Source organism: Asterias rubens, chromosome 8, assembly GCF_902459465.1.
Source record: "Asterias rubens chromosome 8, eAstRub1.3, whole genome shotgun sequence".
Taxonomy (NCBI): Eukaryota; Metazoa; Echinodermata; class Asteroidea; order Forcipulatida; family Asteriidae; genus Asterias; species Asterias rubens.
This window is the reverse complement of record NC_047069.1, coordinates 12207715-12223199: the sequence shown is the minus strand read 5'-3', so window position 1 is coordinate 12223199 and position 15485 is coordinate 12207715. Positions and strand designations below refer to the sequence as shown.

At 37.7% G+C, this 15485-nt stretch overlaps 1 protein-coding gene across 1 annotated transcript in view; it reads left to right on the top strand.

The window, feature by feature from the left end:
- Positions 1-15070, top strand: part of LOC117293280 (NKAP family protein UM04995-like) — a 44051-nt gene extending 28981 nt beyond the window's left edge. The window contains exon 4 of the mRNA XM_033775517.1: positions 13190-15070. Coding sequence (XP_033631408.1) covers positions 13190-13826 — 637 coding nt within the window. The 3' untranslated portion in view covers positions 13827-15070. The remainder of the gene's footprint in view (positions 1-13189) is intronic.
- The last annotated feature ends 415 nt before the right edge of the window (positions 15071-15485 follow it).

The following is a 15485-nucleotide window of genomic DNA, read 5'->3' as shown; positions in this document are numbered from 1 at the left end:
CAATGCATTATGCAAAGCACCTCACACTGATCTGCATCACAGGTTTTTCTTTTGCAGTCTCCTCGCATTAATACCAATCATAATCACCACGCTCTGCGTTTAGCGCTAAATGTAACGCCATTGCATTACTGCTGTGCAGTAAGAGGGGTGTTGGTGATCAACAACAGTGCACTGTTGAGTGATATGGAAGACACAGAGTGATGTTTGTGCTATATTCAGACATTTTCTAGAGGTTCTTGGCTTTGATTTTTGTGCCATCCGCCAACACTTAGCATTAGCCGAGAAACCTACTTACTGGACGGACTGGTGAATAATTTACTTAAGTCTCCTTCTCGTTGCAAGAAGATATGACCTAAGTCCCTGGAGTAATTCTTATTGCAAACTTCTGTTTTCCTTTATTTTTATATCGCTATGATCTGTTTTTTTCTGTTGACATGTCTGTTGGCGTATTAGCACAAATGGTTTCCCAATTCTACATGTGATTTGGCAAAACAAATGTCACAGTGAATGTGTTTGTTTTCCTTCAGTGCTGACATGGCTGACATTACAGGCTGGAAACTAGGTTGAGTGTGTCTCGAGAGTATCAAACCCAGGTTCTGATAGCCGAGTCATCAGAGTTTGGGTTTGAATCCGGGGCCCAATTTCATAGAGTTGCTAAGCATAAAAGTTTGCTTAGCATGAAATTTCTTCCTTGATAAAAACAGGATTACTAACCAAATTTCCATTTGTTGCATGTTGCTTCTTATTCAGCTGTTGTTTGCTTGTCCTGAAAATCACATGGAAATTGGGTTGGCATTCCTGTTTTTATCAAGGGAGAAATGTCATGCTAAGCAAATTTTTGTGCTTAGCAGCGCTATGAAATTGGCCCCTGGTCATGAAACTTGTGTTTGTAGGCAAGGTACTTGAAACTATAATTGCTTCTCATCACCCAGGAGTATATGAGTTGGTGCGAGTGTAGAGATTGTTGATGTGAATGGTTAGCAACCTGTGTGCCAATTTGGCTGCTAGTGCTGCATACTCCTAAGGAGTTAGGGTTAGAGATCAGGCCTGGAATTATACATGGAAGTAGCCATGGTTTGTTGCCCATGGTCTTGGCCTTGGTGCCCCTTCAATAATATCCCATTGACTTTAAGATTTCCGATGGAAATGCCCCTTTTAAAATGATAATAGCCTTGCCCTTTCAAGCTTGAGTTTTCAGGCCCGAGTGAAGGTTTTCAGGAATGCTTTTATGGTGGTCTTATGATCAATGGAGAGTCCAGTTTGTATAATGCCGTCCTCTTTTTTTGTTTCTCATGTTGTTTTTTATAGTCTCCTAAACTCCTTGTATCTTACAAGCTTTTGTTCTAAACTACTTCTGTAAAAGAAGTAGGCTTCATAGTTCAAACATAGTTGCATACTGTACCTTGCAGGTAAATACCATATGGGTGCATTCGATAAGCTTCCCTGGGTCGACCCCGCAGTGTTCACTCAAGGTGAGCCCCTGTCAAGAGCTAATCGAACGATCACACTTGCCCTCTCGTGATGATGGCATGCACCTCAGGTCACCCCCGAGTGACCCACTTCACAAGCAGGGCAATGGGGGGTTGACCCAGGTGAGCCCCATCAAAGCTATTCGAACGTACCGGGGCAGACCGGGAAGCTAAACGAACACACCCAACGTTAAAGCGCCGTGAGCGTCATTGAGTGATGCGCACTACAAGAAGTCACTATTATTATTATTGTTTGTCTCACTTCAATCAGTGCAGGCTTTTTCTCTGCACTGATACATTATAAAACAGTAAAAATTTAAAGGCACATAAGGTGGGAGTTGACCCCACAACCCTTAACCCTGGTTCAGTAGTAAGTAATCTCATAATGTCTGTAGGGGGCCATCCCATGTCAAGCTTGCTGTCCTTGTTAGCTACATGTATTCTACTCTACCTAATTCAAACATGCATCCCACTTCAATCGAAAGTTAGCTTTTGTTCTGCACTGAAACTGTATTATTGAATGTTTTATTAATACAAATCCAAAGGCACATTACATGTAGGTGGGAGTTGAACCAGTACAACCCATGACCCTGGATTCTTATTGAGTCATCTCAAGTTGTCTGTAGGGGCCATCCCATGTCAAGCTTGGTGTCCTTGTTAGCTACATGTATTCTACTCTACTAAATTCAAACACGTATCTCACTTCAATCAGTAGTTAGCCTTTGTTCTGCACTGATTATTATAATATACTGTGTTTTATTGTGTATATTATTGAATGTTTTATAATACAAATTTTTGCCTTGTGTACTTGGCAAATTTTGCCTTCCTTGTACTTGGCAATTTAGCAAATAGCCTTGTGCACTTGCTGCAATTTTTTCTTGAAAATTATACAAGGCTATAGTACTTGCTGCAATTTTTGGCTTGAAAATGTGTACAAGGCTATAATAGCCTTGTGCACTTGCTGCAATTTTTTCTTGAAAATTATACAAGGCTATAGAACTTGCTGCAATTTTTGCTTGAAAATGTGTACAAGGCTATACCCTTGTGTACTTGCTGCAATTTTTGCTTGGAAATGTGTACAAGGCTATACCTTGTGTACTTTCTGAATTTTTTGCTTGAAAATGTGAACAAGGCTGTATAGCCTTGTGTACTTCTGTATTTTTTGCTTGAAATGCTGCAATTTTCGCTTGAAAATATGACAAGGCTATAGCCTTGTGTACTTGCTGCAATTTTTGCTTGAAAATGTGTACAAGGCTATATTCTTCTGTACTTGCAAGTTTTGCTTGAAAATGTGTGCAAGGCTATAGCCTTGTGTACTTTCTGCATTTTTTGCTTGAAAATTTGTACAAGGCTATAGCCTTGTGTACTTGCTGCAATTTTTGCTTGAAAATGAGTACAAGGCTACACCCTTGTGTACTTGCAGCAATTTTTGCTTGAAAATGTGTACAAGGCTATAGCCTTGTGTACTTGCTGCAATTTTTGATTGAAAATGTGTACAAGGCTAAAACCTTGTGTACTTTCTGCTTTTTTTGCTTGAAAATGTTTTACTTGCTGCAATTTTTGCTTGAAAATGTGTACAAGGCTATAGCCTTGTGTACTTGCTGCAATTTTTGCTTGAAAATTTGAACAAGGCTATAGCCTTGTGTACTTGCTGCAATTTTTGCTTGACAAATCTGTACTTGCTGCAATTTTTGCCTGAAAATTATACAAGGCTATAGCCTTGTGTACTTGCTGCAATTTTTGCTTGAAAATTATACAAGGCTATAGCCTTGTGTACTTGCTGCAATTTTTGCTTGAAAATGTGTACAAGGCTATAGCCTTGTGTACTTGCTGCAATTTTTGATTGAAAATGTGTACAAGGCTAAAACCTTGTGTACTTGCTGCAATTTTTGCTTGAAAATTATACAAGGCTATAGCCTTGTGTACTTGCTGCAATTTTTGCTAGAAAATGTGTACAAGGCTATAGCCTTGAGTACTTGCTGCAATTTTTGCTAGAAAATAGGTACAAGGCTATAGCCTTGTGTACTTGCTGCAATTTTTGCTTGAAAATTATACAAGGCTATAGCCTTGTGTACTTGCTGCAATTTTTGCTAGAAAATGTGTACTTGCTGCAATTTTTGCCTGAAAATTATACAAGGCTATAGCCTTCTGTACTTGCAAGTTTTGCTTGAAAATGTGTACAAGGCTATATTCTTGTGTACTTTCTGCATTTTTTGCTAGAAAATCTGTACTTGCTGCAATTTTTGCCTGAAAATTATACAAGGCTATAGCCTTCTGTACTTGCAAGTTTTGCTTGAAAATGTGTGCAAGGCTATAGCCTTGAGTACTTGCTGCAATTTTTGCTAGAAAATAGGTACCAGGCTATAGCCTTGTGTACTTGCTGCAATTTTTGCTTGAAAATGTGTACAAGGCTATATTCTTCTGTACTTGCAAGTTTTGCTTGAAAATGTGTGCAAGGCTATAGCCTTGTGTACTTTCTGCATTTTTTGCTTGAAAATTTGTGTACTTGCTGCAATTTTTGCTTGAAAATTATACTTGCTGCATTTTTTGCTTGAAAATGTGTACAAGGCTATAGCCTTGTGTACTTGCTGCAATTTTTGCTTGAAAATGAGTACAAGGCTACACCCTTGTGTACTTGCAGCAATTTTTGCTTGAAAATGTGTACAAGGCTATAGCCTTGTGTACTTGCTGCAATTTTTGATTGAAAATGTGTACAAGGCTAAAACCTTGTGTACTTTCTGCTTTTTTTGCTTGAAAATGTTTTACTTGCTGCAATTTTTGCTTGAAAATGTGTACAAGGCTATAGCCTTGTGTACTTGCTGCAATTTTTGCTTGAAAATTTGAACAAGGCTATAGCCTTGTGTACTTGCTGCAATTTTTGCTTGACAAATCTGTACTTGCTGCAATTTTTGCCTGAAAATTATACAAGGCTATAGCCTTGTGTACTTGCTGCAATTTTTGCTTGAAAATTATACAAGGCTATAGCCTTGTGTACTTGCTGCAATTTTTGCTAGAAAATGTGTACAAGGCTATAGCCTTGAGTACTTGCTGCAATTTTTGCTTGAAAATTATACAAGGCTATAGCCTTGTGTACTTGCTGCAATTTTTGCTTGAAAATGTGTACAAGGCTATAGCCTTGTGTACTTGCTGCAATTTTTGATTGAAAATGTGTACAAGGCTAAAACCTTGTGTACTTTCTGCTTTTTTTGCTTGAAAATGTTTTACTTGCTGCAATTTTTGCTTGAAAATTATACAAGGCTATAGCCTTGTGATCTTGCTGCATTTTTGCTTGAAAATGTGTACAAGGCTATGACCTTGTGTACTTGCTGCAATTTTTGCTTGAAAATTTGAACAAGGCTATAGCCTTGTGTACTTGCTGCAATTTTTGCTTGACAAATCTGTACTTGCTGCAATTTTTGCCTGAAAATTATACAAGGCTATAGCCTTGTGTACTTGCTGCAATTTTTGCTTGAAAATTATACAAGGCTATAGCCTTGTGTACTTGCTGCAATTTTTGCTAGAAAATGTGTACAAGGCTATAGCCTTGAGTACTTGCTGCAATTTTTGCTAGAAAATAGGTACAAGGCTATAGCCTTGTGTACTTGCTGCAATTTTTGCTTGAAAATTATACAAGGCTATAGCCTTGTGTACTTGCTGCAATTTTTGCTAGAAAATGTGTACTTGCTGCAATTTTTGCCTGAAAATTATACAATGCTATAGCCTTCTGTACTTGCAAGTTTTGCTTGAAAATGTGTACAAGGCTATATTCTTGTGTACTTTCTGCATTTTTTGCTAGAAAATCTGTACTTGCTGCAATTTTTGCCTGAAAATTATACAAGGCTATAGCCTTCTGTACTTGCAAGTTTTGCTTGAAAATGTGTGCAAGGCTATAGCCTTGAGTACTTGCTGCAATTTTTGCTAGAAAATGTGTACAAGGCTATAGCCTTGTGATCTTGCTGCAATTTTTGCTTGAAAATTATACAAGGCTATAGCCTTGTGATCTTGCTGTAATTTTTGCTTGAAAATCTGTACTTGCTGCAACTTTTGCCTGAAAATTATACAAGCCTTCTGTACTTGCAAGTTTTGCTTGAAAATGTGTGCAAGGTTATAGTCTTGTGTACTTTCTGCATTCTTTGCTTGAAAATTTGTGTACTTGCTGTAATTTTTGCTTGAAAATGTGTACAAGGCTGTAGCCTAGTGTACTTGCTGCAGTTTTTGCTTGAAAATTATACTTGCTGCATTTTTTGCTTGAAAATGTGTACAAGGCTACAGCCTTGTGTACTTGCTGCAATTTTTTGCTTGAAAATGTGTACAAGGCTATACAGCCTTGTGATCTTGCTGCATCTTTTGCATGAAAATGTGTATAAGGCTATAGCATTGTGTACTTGCTGCAATTTCTGCTTGAAAATGTGTACAAGGCATATAGCCTTGTGTACTTGCTGCAATTTTTGCTTGAAAATTATACTAGCCTTTTTTTGTGTACTGAAAATGTGTACAAGGCAACAGCCTTGTGTACTTGCTGTAATTTTTGCTTGAAAATGTGTACAAGGCTATATTCTTGTGTACTTTCTGCATTTTTGCTTGAAAATGTGTACAAGGCTATAGCCTTGTGTACTTGCTGCATTTTTGCTTGAAAATGTGTACAAGGCTATAGCCTTGTGTACTTGCTGCAATTTTTGCTTGAAAATTATACTTGCTGCATTTTTTGCTTGAGAATGTGTACAAGGTCATAGCCTTGTGTACTTGCTGCAGTTTTTGCTAGAAAATTATACTTGCTGCATTTTTTGCTTGAGAATGTGTACAAGGTCATAGCCTTGTGTACTTGCTGCAGTTTTTGCTTGAAAATGTGTACAAGGCTATAGGCTTGTGTACTTGCTGCAATTTTTGCTTGAAAACTATACAAGGCTAAAGCATTGTGTACTTGCTGCAATTTTTGCTTGAAAATGTGTACAAGGCTAAAGCCTTGTGTACTTGCTGCAATTTTTGCTTGAAAATGTGTACAAGACTTGTGTACTTGCTGCATTTATTGCTTGAAAATGTGTACAAGGCTATAGCCTTGTGTACCTGGCAATGTTTGTTTGAAAATTATACATGGCTATTTTTGCCTCGTGTACTTGCTGCAATTTTTGCTTCAAAATGTACTTTCCGCATTTTTTGCTTGAAAATGTGTACAAGGCTAAAACCTTGTGTACTTTCCGCATTTTTTGCTTGAAAATTTTTTACTTGCTGCAATTTTTGCTTGAAAATTATACAAGGCTATAGCCTTGTGATCTTGCTGCATTTTTGCTTGAAAATTATACAAGGCTATAGCCTTGTGTACTTGTCTAATTTTTGCTTGAGAATGTGTACAAGGCTATAGCCTTGTGTACTTGCTGCAATTTTTGCTTGAAAATGTGTACCAGGCTATTCCCTTGTGTACTTGCTGCAGTTTTGCTTGAAAATGTTCCTTGGGTACTTTCTGCATTTTTTGCTTGAAAATGTGTACAAGGCTATTACCTTGTGACCTTGCTGCAATTTATGCTTGCCTTGTGTACTTGCTGCAATATTTGCTTTCCCATCAAAGGAACTCGGCAAACTCCCACAATGCATTAAAACACCATGCAGGCAGCAGCCAATCTCTCTCACAAACATTGGTTTAACATTAATGATTATGAATTACACAAATCAAGAAATTGCGATTTATTAACTAGACGACAATAGATATTCTAGTCATTGTGAATCTAGCGGTTAGCTGGGGGATTCAAACCCACAACCATGTGATTGCAAGTCCTGCAGTCTAACCACTTGACCACGGTGAAGAGCAGTGTTTGAAACATGAATAGCCGTAGCCAGAGGTGTGTCTCACTAGTGCAAACGATGCCAACAATGGGGACATGGGTGTGGCAAGTGGTCTGTAGGGGTGGGGCTCCAACCCCTTCTTATAGTGTGGTTGTGCCACTGATAATACACTGTTGGGTTGGGTCACTTTTGAACATTTGTTTTATGTATTAATTTAGCTAATTTTATCTTGCCATGAGCTTACACTTACCTTTTTCTTGCCCTTCCCTCTGTTAACAAAACCTGTTGATATACCACACAAAGGTTAGCTGGTGAATCAACCTGGAATTAGGTGCTTTTCTACATAAGGAAAAAAAAATAAAAAATAAATGTACAAACAGTTGTGAAAGCTCGGCTACAAAAGAACCCAGGGTTGGCTACTCTATTGAACTGGAATCAAAAGCTCACAAATACTGTTCAAAACTACATTAACAGCACTTAAATCTGCCCAAGGAGAAAATTAACATGAGAGGCCAATGGTACCTCTTTGATATTTGGTCTCCAGCTGTATAAAAAATGGATAAATTATTGATATTATGCATAGAAAGATAAAGGCTTGTGTAGTCCTTCTGACTTACTAATGGCTTTTTTGTGGTTAAATATTCTGATCCCGTAGAAATATAAAGTTGTATTATAAGGACACAGAATAAATCCTGTTAAATCTAGGGGTCTTCACCGACTTCTTGTGTTTCTTTGCATCTGCTGGAAGTTGTTTTCAGTCTTGTCGGGTCTCCATGGACCTTCTAAAACAAATTTTAATCTTTTGTCATTAGGACATCAATCAGGCATTGTGTTTGCCTTTACTCTTAATTTATTCACTTTTTCCCCTTTTTTTTTCCTTTTCTTTCCTTTTCTTTTTGTCTCCGTCTAGGGAACTCTAGGGGATAAGCGTCCGTTGCTGAGCAAATAATATGTGTCATATCGCTGTAATCTGGTCATTTACCCCAATGTTTTTTGTGCAAAGTGCAATTGTGGAGTGTGTTTTGTCCTTTTTCTCTTGAAGCTCGGAACAAAAACAATATTAGCATACGAATAAGAGTTACATCCTTTTGTAAGATGACTTGTCAGTTCATTTCCTTTATTCTGATTGTGAAGCCCATAATTCTCAGAAAAGTTAAACAAATCAAAGAAAACAGTAAAGAGAAGACAAGAAAGGAAGTTTCAGTTTTAGATGTGGGAGGGAAAACCCCAGAGAATTAAACCCACACAGTCGGCTAGGAATTGGAAAAACCCATTCCACACAGAGTGAATCGCAACAAGGTCCCCTCGGATGGAAGGCGAGAAAATATACCCTTATGCAAACCTGACCATTGTCAAGAATACAATTTTTTTTATGTTAGTGCTTGATTTGTCTCTTTGAAACAGTGTAAAAAATATATTTGGTTGGAAGAGTCTGTGCATGTTAAATGATCCAGTATATTTGTGGTTGAAATAAAAGGGTGTTTCCCTAGGAGTTTCCTAGTAGTTAATTGGTATACAGGCTGCAACTGTCAACTGATCAGCTGATATCCTCACTTTTTTTTCAAAACAGTGTCACAGAAAACTGAAATTCACTGTCAACTGATCGGCTGATTTCCTCATTTTCTTTTCAAAACATTGTCATAGAAAACTCAATTAGAAAGTTGCATGTCTCAACATAAAACACCCTCATTTGCTGGTAGGGGGAACCTACCTCTGATTTTCCGAGGTATGGTAATATAGGTTGCTTGAACAGGCTCGCTTAGTTTCATCAGTTTAAATGTGTAATCAAAATAACAGTGCCCATTATATTATCAAGAGGTTTTTTTCAGATCTTTATTTTGCTGTTAGGGCAAGGCAGGTTGTCCTTTATTAGGGAACTTTAAATTTCTGATGGAATATTTCAAGGGCACCAAAGCAATCACCAGGGGCATGGACTTGATTGCCCCCATTGCCTCCACAAAGTATCAGGACAGTCGGGCTTGTTTTCGACAATACAGATCAGTGGTTATCTGTTTGTATTTTGGAGTACAAAGATATGATCACAGTCAGAAGAAAGTTATGCCAACATGTATTATTATTATTATTTTTACATTAAGGGTTTCAAACTTCAGCTCTTACAAAAAACAGCTTATGCTTCTGTTACCATGGTGATGTAGCCAAAACCACTTAATCGAAAACAGCTACAAATGTGCATGAACATTGCAATGTAATAGAAAGTAAAAATGAAGCTTCTACCTTCTTAAAAACTGGCAGTCTTTTCATTTAAACTAGGTTCTCTCCATTCCGGGGGGGGGGGGGGATGATTCTCAGGCATCTCATCAATCTTCAACTCCCTCAGATCCCGTTCGTTGCTCTTCGCTCCCCTGTGACTCCCTGTAGCATGCCTGGATGAAATCTCATCGTCACTGATGTGTGATCTTGGAGGGCCTGGGGTTTCAGCCTTCCTTTGCGCACACACATTCCTCATTTGCCTGGAACAAATTACAGTTCAGATGAATTTGTAACGGAAATATTGCCACCTGCCGTTGTTGATTGTAAACAAAGAAAATATATGTATATAAAAATATATATAAACAAGAGGAAATTCCTGCTGACCTACTTAAGCTTACAAGAAGCACTTACAATAAACACATGACCTTTCAATATTGATCTAATTTTATAATTCAGAGCACTCCACTCCTCACTAGTAGGCACTTACACCTTCATGTAGCTTGCAATAAATGCTGCACATCAGGGCATAGAGGCCGTACTAAGCTTACTTCAAATTCAGCCTGTTTAAATTAACAATGGTGTTGGTATTTCAAGAACGGGTAGGGAAGCTAAGATATGTAATCATTTTAACATACCCTTGTAGAGCAAGAAATTGCATGTGCTTGACCTAGATACCAAGAAGACCCCTACGAGTCCTTAATGATTAGTTTTGGAACAAATTCCCCAGCAAGGTACAAAGGTATAAAAATAACTTGTGGGATCTGTTCAGAAAGCTAGTTAGTGCGTGTGTACAGGTTATATGTACTCCTCGACGTGATGTAATTGTAAATCAAGACAACATGACATGAGAGACCTTTCTTATCGAGTTTGTAAAAGACTCACTCTTATGTCTTTTTCTCTGCCCCCCCCCCCCCCACCCTTAAAGGCAGTGGACACTATTGGTAATTGTCAAAGACTAGCAATCACAGTTGGTATATCTCAACATATGCATAAAATAAAAAACCTGTGAAAATTTGAGCTCAATCGGTCATCGAAGGTGCGAGATAATAATAAAAGAAAAATAACCCTTGTTACACGAAGTTGTGTCATTTAGATGGTTGATTTCGAGACCTCAAGTTCTAAATCTGAGGTCTCGAAATCAAATTCGTGGAAAATTACTTCTTTCTCGAAAACTATGGCACTTCAACTATGGCACTTTTACACCACCAACCTCTCCCCATTACTCGTCACCAAGAAAGGTTATGCCAATAATTATTTTGAGTCATTACCAATAGTGTCCACTGCCTTTAAAAGACGTCTGTTTATTTGCAAGAGATTAAACATCAACCAATTGGTCTACATTGATTTAAAGCCATTATACACTTTCGGTAAACAGTATTGTCCAAGTCCCACACTTCGTGTATCACAACTTATATATAAAATAACAAAACTGTGAAAATTTAGGCTCAATCGGTCATCGGAGTCGGGAGAAAATAATGGGAAAACCCACTCTTGTTTACGCGCGTTTCACCATGTCATGACATGTGTTTAAAATAAATCCATAATTTGCTCAAAAAGTAAAGCATTTCATGGAACAAAATTTTAAGAGAAGTCTTTCACCATTACCTTCTGAAACCCTGTCAATTATTTGTAAGTCTGTGAACTTTTTTTTTTCTTCTTCTGTACCGAAAGTGTATAATGGCTTTAAAGATATATAATTGATAAATAAATTTGCAACTTTATAAAGAAAAGTATTTTTGGTTAATGCCCGTTCCAACCAATGATGTGTTAAGTAACTTGGTTGGGATTTGAACCTAGGACCCTGGCCAATTCTAAAGCAGTACCACAACGGGTAATTAGTATCAAATTTGCATTAGGGATAATTGGTGTTTATCATACACCATTGGTGTAAACATGTACCTTGATAATTCACAAGCACAATAACAAAGAGTCTTTCCTTGAACCTGGCTTTCAAACCAACTTATCAAAAAATTGTTGCCCTACATGTACTTCTTGTTGTCTTTTACACACCAGCGTAATAGAGCTTGTGAGTACGACAACGCAAGATGCCACAGCATCAAGAAGTCGGTGTATTGATTGATACAACTATGTGTGTCTTATATATCAGCTATTTACACTATGCCTAATGTACCTGTAGTTGAAGGGTTTCTAGAAGGATGTCATTGAGGGTGACACTAAATCCCTTTGGTTTAAAGGCACCAGACACCTTTGGTAATTGTCAAAGACCAGTCTTCTCACTTGGTGTATCCCAACATATGCGTAAAATAACAAACCTGTGAAAACTTGAACTAAATTGGTCATCGAAGTTGTGAGCTAATAATGGAAGAAAAAACACCCTACGTCACATGAAGTTGTGTGTTTTCAGATGCTTGATTTTGGTACCTCAAAATATAATTCTGAGGTCTCAAAATCAAATTTGTGGAAATTTCAGAGGGAGCCGTTTCTCACAATGTTTTATACTAACAACAGCTTTTCATTGCTCATTAGCAAGTAAGGTTTTATGCTAACAATTATTTTGAGTAATTGCCAATAGTGTCCACTGCTTTTAATTCCCCATGAGTGTGAGTAGCGCCAGGATACTCTAGGAGGCAGGGTCTCTGAAGAAAGATGTTGTGTTTAAGTAGCTTCCTCCAATTGAGCCCTTTTTTGGTGCGGCAAGTTTCCAATGACATACTTGTGCTGATTCCCTGATTGTTGACTTTTTTCCTCACCCTGTTTGTAGCAAATGTCTGTGACCTGTTATTATGACAAACAAGACAAATTGTAAAGAACTTTGAAATTCTTTCCTCTTGGACACTATTTGTAATTGCTCAAAACACTTTTTAGCACAAAAACTTACTTGGTAACGGGCAGCGGAGAGCTTTTGATAATATAAAACATTGTGAGAAAGGGCTCCCTCTGAAGTAAGATTGTTTTTGAGAAAGAAGTAATTTCTCACTAAAAATTTTGAATGGAACTGGAGACCTCAGCTGAGGTCTCAAATTCATGCATCTGAAAGCACACAAGTTGTGCGACAAGGGTGTTTTTTCTTCCATTATTCTCTTGCAAGTTTGACGACCAATGAGTTTAAATTTTCACAGGTGTGTAATTTTATGCATTATGTGTTTGATACACCAAGTGAGAAGAATGGTCTATTTAACAACCAAAGGTGTCCACTGCCTTTAAACACTTTGAAAAAAAAGAGGAACAAAATGTGGTTGTGTTTTTCTTTGAAAAAAACACTTACCATACCCTAAGTTGTGAGAGATTTGTTAAGGTCTTTTTTGGTCTAGCTGTCCAGCAAAATCCAAAAGCTACAGATAACTAACAGCCACAATTTTTGAATCTGATTACGATGGTACATATACCTGATATGATCCTATTTAAAGCATTATCATTCAAAACAAGTAAAGTCCTCATTCCATCTCAAAATAATTGTTAGCATAGAAACTTACTTGGTAACAAGCAATTGAGAGCTGTTGGTAGTATAAAACATTGTGAGAAACGACCCCCTCTGAAGTATCGTCGTTTTTGAGAAGGAGGTAATTTCTCACTCATATATAAAAGACTTCAGACCTGAAGCTTTTTATTATGCATCTGAAAACACAGAAAGTTGTGGTCTTTGACAACTACCAATTGGTGCAGTGCCTTAAAGTACATGTTCACCTAAAGCAAAGAGTGTTTTCAAAGTTTATTTTCATTTCATTTGCTGTCATCTAATTGATTATTTCTTTTCTCACCTTCAAATTCAGGGCAAAGAGAAAGGTCACCACTAACAAGAGGTTCCTCCACAATACCTTAGTGAGCACACTTCGTGAATACAGGACGGACACCAGGCCCCATCGTCGAAGCTTCACTAAAGATGATCGAGTCGGTCAGCGGAGCTCAGCATCATCAGTCGATGCCAACGTCACCACCCTGCCCGATTTGCCTTCCACAACCTTGGACGAGAAAAAGAACAATTCTGAGACAACATCGAGAGCAGCCCTACTTGATCAAGATAAGAGAGGGAGCCATGCTCTTAAAGATGACAATTTAGATTTGAAGAAGAACAATACTGAAAGAACTTCCAGAGCAGCCCTGCTTGAGCGTGAAACGAGCGGGAGGCATGCCCTTAAAGATGACAATTTAGAATTGAATAGTCGGGGGATGTCTAAGGAACTTGGGAGGCCAAGGAACTACCACGATCACCACAGTTCTGAAAGGAAAGGAAAACATCTGAAGTCCAGGAGAAGTTCCAGCCCGTCGAGTGATAAAACTGATAGACACCGCAGCAAAAGTAGCAAGCATAAGAAGAAACACAAACGTGAAGACAGGCATTCTGGGACTGCTAGTCACAGGAAATCGAAGAAACATAAAAGGAGTTCTCGTAGGAGTCCAAATATCTAAGGTCAAGATGTCTCCAGAAAACTCAAAGAGAATGATACCAAAACAACCTATTTCAGTAGAAAACTACGTTTTTTAACTTCTTGGTTTGTTTGTGCTGTTCAGTATATTGTTAATATTATTTAGAGTTTTTTATTTAGTGTTTAGATTGATCGTCCCCAGGATACACGGGTAATATTTTTGGGGCAAGACTTTTATATATTTAGATTGACTTTTTGATAGCAATGGTTATGCAGAGCTTAATATTCTCCCGAGGTCAGAAATCTACTACGTGGCAGTAGAATAGTAGCGAGACAAGAGCTACACAGCAAAGTATGGTGTTACTGCAAACTTGAAACCTTGCCATGCAGTGCCTCAAAACCCACAATGGTAAATGCCTAACGATCAAACTAAAAAAAAAAATCAAAGAGCGGTTTAATGGTAAACAAATTCTTCTGCTTGTTTAGCTGAAAATGTTACTGAAGTACAAGTGCATGTAACATGCTAACAAGAACATAAGCAGTCAGCTTGCATGTTCACCATGAATTTGCATTCTGACATTCTAGTTTCACAGAACTGCTATACACTTCTGCGTATGGGTAAAAATCCAAATAAATATTCTTTATCCCCATGCAAGTTTAACATCTCTTAAATTATGACATACAGAACAGGTCAGAAGCTTGGCTTACCTCCTTTTGTACTGACAGTTAACAGCCCCATGAAATGGAAACTGCGCAGCGAGCATAAACTCAGTCATATAAGTAGCTCCATAAAAATGGCCCCTGGTGACAATTGATTTACTCTCGTTGGGATCAAGACGACAGCAGAATCGGAGATGCTAATAGATGTAGAGACTGTGACTTCTGGCATACTTAACTCTGTCACTAAAGAAAAGATATAACATTGTTGATGCTAATAGAATTGCTGCTACTGGGCATGCTGGACTCTGTGTGTGAGAGGATACAAGGCAACATCTAACACTGATTATTGTGTATCCAACATGCTTTACTTCTTTGAGTAGTAATAATAACATTATGGGATTTGAGGCATTGCATGGTGAGGTATCAATATATTGTATTTGGTTTGCGGTAACACCATGTATGTGTCTACTTGACAGGTAGATTTCGTTTCTTCAGGGAACTGTCTTGCTATATATTCTAGTACAGTGAAGTAGATTTATTGTATGTTGGGAGACTCTAAAGAACAAAATCTACCTGGTAAGTAGACACACACATGGGCCCAATTTCATAGCGCTGCTAAGCATACAAATTTGCTTAGCATGAAATTTTGCCTTGATAAAAACAGGATTTCCCAACCAAATTTTCACGTGATTTTTTAGGATAATCAAACAACAGCTGAATACAAGTACCAAGCAATAATCAACAAATGTAAATTTTGTTGGTAATCCTGTTTTTATCCAGGAAGAAATTTTATGCTCAGCAAATTTTTGTGCTTAGCAGCTCTATGAAATTGGGCCATGGTTATACCGCAAACCAAATAAATAATAATAACATTGGTGATGTGGATACAAAAACAATGATACATGCATATTTGCACCTAAAACTTTTGAAAGGAAGTGTACATTTTACTTTCTTAATTCTTTGAATAAATATAAAGCTTCAAGATACTTAATTTAATATCCATCTTTTGGTTTCCATTAAACTAAAATTTTGCTTATTTCTT